Source organism: Nicotiana tabacum, chromosome 15, assembly GCF_000715075.1.
Source record: "Nicotiana tabacum cultivar K326 chromosome 15, ASM71507v2, whole genome shotgun sequence".
NCBI lineage: Eukaryota > Viridiplantae > Streptophyta > Magnoliopsida > Solanales > Solanaceae > Nicotiana > Nicotiana tabacum.
In genome coordinates this window covers 52,277,084-52,284,261 of record NC_134094.1, presented here as the reverse complement: position 1 = coordinate 52,284,261, position 7,178 = coordinate 52,277,084, and the positions used below count along the sequence as shown (strand labels likewise).

Sequence of the window (7,178 nt, the reverse complement as noted above, 5' to 3'; positions counted from 1 at the left end):
GTTCACCAAATCTCTACCGACGTCAACCTTCAAGAAACTAGTGTACAAGATTGGGATGCGAAGGCTCAAGGATATGAATTGATGCTCTCATCAGGGGGAGTTAATGCGCGTTGTACTCTTTTTCCTTTACAAGGTTTTGTTCCACTGTGTTTTCCTTGCAAGGTTTTTAACGAGGCAACCAAAAGGCGTATTTCTAAACATGTGTACTTTTTTTCCTTCATAAAGATTTTTTTTCTCATAGGGTTTTTTTCCTAATAAGGTTTTAACAAGGCACATTATCTATGGACATCCAAGGAGGGGTGTTATAAGAAAAATCAAATTATGGTGGATATATACCCTTCCTCCATGATCTTCTCAAATGCTTAATGACATATTCAATGACATATTTCTATGCTTAATGACATATTCAATGACATATTTTTCTTCACTTTTCATGCCTATATAAAGGCCTTGTAATAGATAGGAAAATACACACAATTGAAGAAGAAAATCTCTTCCTTCTCTCTATCTCCATTTCTTGTTCATGTTTTACTAAATTGCTTTTATTGTGGACGTAAGCCAATTGACCGAACCACGTTAAATGTTTGTGTCTCTTTTGGTATATTTCTCCTTTGTTGTATGATTTATCGTCGCTCAAGGTTTGTTTTGCTAACTTCCGTATGACACCTGATTTTTACGGTCCTAATAGTAATATTATGTATTTCAATATATAAACAATTAAACTTATACAAGGATGAAAAAACAAAAAAAAATTAATTGTTTGAGAGATTAAAATGTATTCAAATATTTATAAAAGATAAAGACTTACTACAAACATTATGTAAAAATATAGAAATTAAAGATAAAAATACTATTGCAATTGAAAACTAAGGGCGTCAACTAGATCTTTTGAAAAATATTTGAATACACTAATAGTATACAGTTTGTTTTGGTTGTCTTTAATAATCAAGATACTAGAGAAAGATTATTTCATAAATCTAAAGAAATTTGCACAGACAAATTAATGGATAAAGAAAGCTCCGCTTATCTACAATTCTGCACTGATCAACGAACACAGATTGTTGATAAGTTAGCACAAGTTTGTATTCTCATTGATCATACATGCCAAAGTGTATGAGCCAAGTTTTCATTGTCAGATTGTTTTCACAAACTAAATGAAGAACATCAGTTGGGGTACAGAATGTCGTAATGTCCTGGGCGATACAGCAAGGTAATAGATGGATCACCACTATTCCCCATGTCATCGCTAGTAGGAACAAAGTCGTGGTGATTTACATTGATGCTGTTGTTCTCACAAGAGCTTCTATCAAGATATACGACACGGATTGGTACACCCAACGCATCTGATAGGGCTATAATCTGCACATGATCACTCTCTTCGCCCATGGGTTCCACTGATGACTTGCAAAACTGTGTGTTAATTTTCAAATAAAAAGAAAGCGAGTTAACACCAAAGAGCCAACAATTTAAATTACAGGTTGTAAGGAAGAGGTGCTCGTAAAAGTCAGTGTATTTAGTGGACGATATTGTTAAAGTTAGGCAGTTATAAACATACGTTCATTGGTACAAGAATAAGTTTGAAAATCGAACCTGCTCCACTGAGGCATTTGTTAGTCCTAGTATAAATGGTTCGAAAAACTCGGAGCGCTTCCTTATTTCACCAGATGTTACAAATCTGAAGAACATCACAACTAAACAGCACATATCATCAGGTCACAGAGAAGAATACAACACTTCGTTATCTCACATTCACAAAAGGTTGCCAATGGCCCTCACCATAGTCAGAAATGGACGGATCACGACTTCTGCGTAGGAGTTCGTCATGACTGCAATGAATAACCAATTTTGCTCCTTGAGTACCGATTCCAGTTGACCAGTGGAAGCATTAAGATAGTGCACAGCTAAATGGAAACTCTAAGTCAAGAGAATTTTAGAACTCAAACCTTATGGAATCTTCGCTACCTTGAAGAACACTATCGAGTTGCTCGAGGAATAACTATGATAGTCCAAAAAGACGACAGAGCCTCAGGGCGACGAATTTCATAATCAAACGAAAGAAAATGAACAAATGCAAGATCCCAATGTGGTAGGTGATGCAAGGATGAAGGTGACGACCAAAGACTACTCAAGCTATATGGAATACAACATATATGAGTAATGATAAGGTTAATAGTTGGCAAAAGCATGGCACAATATAAGCTCTAACAACACGAAAACATTCATCCGACATACCATCAATATCAGATCTTCCCCTCTCAATTCACTTACCCCCAAACAAACACGTAATCTAGTCAAGAGAGCGTGTAACTCCTGGACATGCAGTTTCCCTGGTTTTTATTTTAAGATTAGATACTGACCACTGGATAGGAATACAATCGTCCCATCTATGATCATAATCAGTATTATCAAAGGCGAAAAGCGCAAAAAGCTCTAAGGTCCATTGGGGCTTTAAGCGCAAAGCACAAATAAAGTGTGGGCTTCAATGAAGAAAGGCGCAGATGAAGAAAAAGTATGTATGTGTAATCCAAGACTAATAATTATAAGCATGAATAACAAATATATGAAAAAAGAAATTGAAAAAAAACTACAATAAAGTGAATATCATTGCGCCTCTTCAAGATTACGCCCATTGGCAAGAAAAGGTATGCCTTAGAGCCTTGATGACAAGGCGAAGCACTCAACATGTATTGCGCCTCGCTTAAGCGCGCCTCTGACAACACTGATCATAATAACCAAGAGCCCTTACTGTATTGTATATATCTTTATGGAAAATACAGGCTAGTCACTAGTGATTGTTGGTCAAATCACTGGCACTGCCACAAATTTTGAAGCAAAAAGATTTAGACATGTGAAAAGATAAATTAAAGGCGTGAAAGGTCAGGATAGGAATGTGTTTGAAGATCAACTAAAAGCCCTTGCCCAAATTATGACGCGAAGAACTGCAACAAGCAAGGGTTTCCTGGCATATGTATCTGCGGGATGGACTGATCAAGGTTCAGGGTCTTAAAATAAAAAGATGTAGGAACACATTTCAAGAAAGATGAAGCTAGGAAAACTAAGGAAGAAGAGTTATTGGCACTGTAATAACATGATATGAACCAAAAGAAAGAGAAATAGTGTTCAAATTCACGAATGCAAGAGAATCAAATCTCATTCTTCATGAAATGGAGTGAAACTGGGAGTTCAACCTAATCTACCCAAATGCGAACTAATACTGGTTAATGCCAACAAATCTCACACTTGTCAAAGAAAATTTTAGCACACTGTTGAAAATGCAGTTGGGAGCAAAAACACAATCAGGAGGAGCTTGTGCTTTTGTAACATTTTCTGGTAATTAACGATGATAAGATCATATACTTTAATAGTTTCTCTTGAAAATTCATTGATTAGAGAATAGAGAGCAGCTTTTATATTACACTATATGTCAAGTTTGGAACTGTGAACTATTCTTTTGACCAACAAGTTTCCATGTCGTGTTCAATCGATCGTACATCATTTAAAAACTAGACAGATTAAATATATCCGGATACACTACAAAAGTAGATTGAAAAAATCTTATATTTAAAGCATCAAGACATGATAGTTTTACGCAAAATGCACCTAACATGCCAAAACAAATACTTAAACATATCAAGGTAGAAAGACAAGAATACCGCAAAAAAGTCTTCAAATGTGAATTCTGCATAACCCAAACTTTGAAGTGTCTTTTTGCATTCCTCAATGCTAGCTTTAATGCGATGAACTTCACTTTGATCTTGTGATTCCAGAATGAGCTCCTTTAGTTGAAATACATGATCATTTAGTAACTAAAGATGCCAAAACTCAAAGTCCACGCAGAAGACCACATATGTTCTACAAAATATAATGCAGTATAAGAATTTAAGCATACAAGATAACCAAACATGAAACTGCGGAAAAAGCAATTCCCGTCTCCACGTGTTCTTCTAAGGGCAGCATATTGTTCACTCAGCACCTGCAGAAGTGACATCAACTACTGAGCAACACAGAACAATCACCCCAAAGACAAAGATATAATGTTCAAACCTTTATTTTCTTCAGCAAAATTGAATTTCCCAGATGGTATTCAGCTTCTAATGAAGACAAAGGTTCCTGCAGTTATCACCCCCGCAAAATACTCAAGTTAATCAATGTATTCAAGTAATTAGAGACACATATCAACAATTTGCATATTTTTAATTCTTTACAACATTTTCTTTATGGATCTTAAACAATCCCAAGCGTTCTAGAAAGCACAAGTTTTAAAAGATATACACGCAAGTTACTTCTTTTAAAAGAGAAGAAATGGTAAACAAAGGAAGGAGAAATTGCAGAATGATACATCAGCAAGATTTAAAGATGAAAAAGGTCCTGAAATTAGCTTAAAGGGTTTACATTGCATGAAGACACTTGCTGGCAGCACTGTGCTCCCGACTATTTTATCTGGTATTCAGTTCAATCCTAGTGAGAAAACATTTTATTATTGTTCAAACTATCCATAAGTTGCTCATTTGCAATACCGAGGTGAATTTTCAGAAAATCAAGCAGAATGTATCCGTTCAGGAATATGTCGTACCCATCTTGATAAGCCATGACTTATTTTGTTTCCAGAAAGAATCAAGAAAAACAATATTCCACTTGAAAGAAACAAGTAGAGCAGAATCAGCTCAATATTATGTCAAAAACATATTTTCATTGATAAAGAATTTTCCTCAGAGACATTGAAAGAAACAAGTAGGGTAGAACCAGCTCAAAAATATGTCAAAAGCATATTTTCGTTGATAAAGAATTTTCCTCAGACACATAATTAACTCACCTTCAGAAGAAGAAGAAATTCCTTCTAGCTTGTTAACAGAATACCTAGCATCCAGTCAAAAAAATACTAACTCGTTCCTACTGTCCTATGCATGAAAGTTCTATCCATATACAACACATAAAAAATGCAGGAATCAAGCAAACTTGATTATAGAACACTAATATGTTAAGCCGGGGAACTGAGATGCCGAGAGCTAGATGGTTTCGAATCCAATTAGTACCTTGACTATAAACAACGTAAACAATAAGAAAGAAATAAGTTAATGCTTCGAAAACAGGATAGCACTTGCCTTATCACCAACAAATTGAGTTTTTACAGCTTGTTCAGCCTGGATGGAAGATTGCTGTTGCATAATATCATCATCCTTGTATTTCGTCCAATCTTCAATTTCAGATGTTTGAACAGATGTCAATGTTTCTTTTCCTGCATCAGCCACATGCCCTTCCTGATCCTGCATCTTTTACTTAGTTTGACGGTCAGATCCGATATCTTTCCTGCTCAAGGACACTGACGACATAGTTGAATTGCACAATAACATCAGACTCCTTTTGCATTTACAATACGTAGCACACAATTGAAAAGGACATGTCAATGATGGTATGAACGCATATAAAGGCATTTGACAATTAAAATATCTCACTGCAGACCCCCAATCTTGATAATAGCGGGGGAAAAATAAATATTACCAAAACTTGGAAGCAAAGAATCTATATGCTAAAGGTATTAACAAAAGCTCAAATTCCTAGAGTAATTCAGGGAAGTCAGAACTGGAAATAATTGGAGATAACAGAAACAAGAAATAGAGGAATGCCTTAAATTTCATAATTATCTTGAAGAGACTAAATATGTGGCAAAATATTGTGAAGAGCTTCTAATGTATTAACTCCACAATTGAAAGAACCTGTCCAGGCAGATAAGAATCTCATTTGAATCTCCAACCTTCGTCTCGGTAAGGAATTGGGAAGAACATTTTGCAGCAAAGCATATCACAGAACTAGTACAATTCAAAGAGTGCAGAACAAGGCATTTAGATGTGTCATAATAGCTGTAGTCATGTGGTTTAAGTGTAGATTGAAATTCTGTAAAGAGATCGACACATATTCAAGAAGAATCACTGCCTCACCCATAACCTCTATAATAACATTATTCTGGTTGAAATGTACCTGAATGATGCCATTTTAGAAAACAACTCAGTACTTATTAAGCTTGTCCTCCTTTTTTCTCGCACAAAAGGTTTTTCTTCCCTGTATCAAATTAACTTTCCCTAAATATAACTAACCGGATACATGATTGAGAAACTGCATTAGTTTATTGGACAGTCATTCAGATCTGAATATTCTATACTCACTACTATGTGCAAGTACACAATTATAACTGTTAATGTGTTTTTAACGACTTGCATCACAAAGATAATTCGTAGTTAGTCAATCTTATTCCGCATCGGAAATTCGTAAAATATTAAGCAAGTAAGGTATAAGCAATTTCTTTATCTGGACATGACATCAAGAAAGGGAAATCCAAATTCATGGATTAAAAGCAAATTGAGTACCTAAAAGCAAGTAAAGTAATCAGATCTCCCGGCAGCGAATAAGATCGATCTCTCACTTCTGAAGAGTATTCAGAGGACACGGCAGAAGGCAAGTAAACTTACCCTGGTTAGCATTGTATACTAGTATAGTGAGGAATCTAAAGGCTAAATAAAAGATTGCACATATGTAGCCATACTTTTAAGTTTAATTTAGCATAACACATTATTTTTCTACAAAAATATTTATACACCAAGTATACAGTATTAAATAATATAAGTATTATTAAATTATATGATTGAGTTATAAAATAAAATTTTAAAAGGTTAAATACATATGTAGCCATTTAAACTTGTCCATTTTTTTCATTTAGACACATAAACTAAGAGTTGTTCCTATTGAACACCTGAACTAATTTTTTTTTTTTTTTTGTTTGTTTATTGAAAAGCTGCTCTTGTAGAAGCCCTTATGTTTTCAAAATTGTTGGTATTATTCCTTTCGAACCCGGTTGTATATGATTGCCCTGTTGTTTTGAAACGGTTCATGTGTTCTACGTGATCCGTTTGAAGATTTTCAAAAGAGAATTTGTTTTCATTTTTAATTTTCGAATCTGCCAAAGTCTAAAATCAACGAAAACTCATTAGGGAAAAACATAAGTAGGAAAGTTGTTTGCTTATTAAATAATTAGTCTCAAAATATTAAGATTCAAAATATTGAAATAGAGAAGCAGGTAAACCTTATGATCAAAGTTACATTTACCTATAAGTCTTGGTTTGCCTGGTATTCCTAAAATAATCAAGATGACTGTAACGATCCGGCCGGTCGTTTTGAGAGTTTTA

The 7,178-nt window shown here is 34.7% G+C and overlaps 1 protein-coding gene across 2 annotated transcripts; it reads right to left on the bottom strand.

The window, feature by feature from the left end:
• Window positions 1–1,004: 1,004 nt before the first annotated feature.
• On the bottom strand, window positions 1,005–6,501 carry LOC107814408 (OVARIAN TUMOR DOMAIN-containing deubiquitinating enzyme 1). 2 transcript variants are annotated; one of them, XM_016639824.2, is made up of 10 exons: window positions 6,363–6,496; window positions 5,977–6,057; window positions 5,103–5,320; window positions 4,045–4,110; window positions 3,890–3,973; window positions 3,654–3,776; window positions 1,944–1,996; window positions 1,777–1,826; window positions 1,591–1,691; window positions 1,005–1,410 (listed from the first exon to the last, which is right to left on the bottom strand). In XM_016639824.2, the coding sequence occupies exons 3-10, from the start codon at window positions 5,268–5,270 to the stop codon at window positions 1,165–1,167; spliced, it is 891 nt and encodes a 296-aa protein (XP_016495310.1). In that variant the 5' UTR covers window positions 5,271–5,320; window positions 5,977–6,057; window positions 6,363–6,496; the 3' UTR covers window positions 1,005–1,164. The 2 variants fall into 2 exon arrangements, with proteins under 2 accessions (XP_016495310.1, XP_016495309.1); XM_016639823.2 differs by lacking the exon at window positions 5,977–6,057 and having other exon boundaries at window positions 6,363–6,501.
• Between the last annotated feature and the right edge of the window lie 677 nt (window positions 6,502–7,178).

Bases quoted from the DNA above. Each gene is read 5' to 3' on its own strand.
- LOC107814408 (XM_016639823.2), bottom strand. From the start codon at position 5,270: ATGCAGGATCAGGAAGGGCATGTGGCTGATGCAGGAAAAGAAACATTG. The intron at 4,111-5,102 runs GCAAGTGCTATC...TGATAACTGCAG, and splicing joins CTCAATTTGTTGGTGATAAG to GAACCTTTGTCTTCATTAGA. The intron at 1,692-1,776 runs GTGAGGGCCATT...TGTGCTGTTTAG, and splicing joins TCCGTCCATTTCTGACTATG to TTGTGATGTTCTTCAGATTT.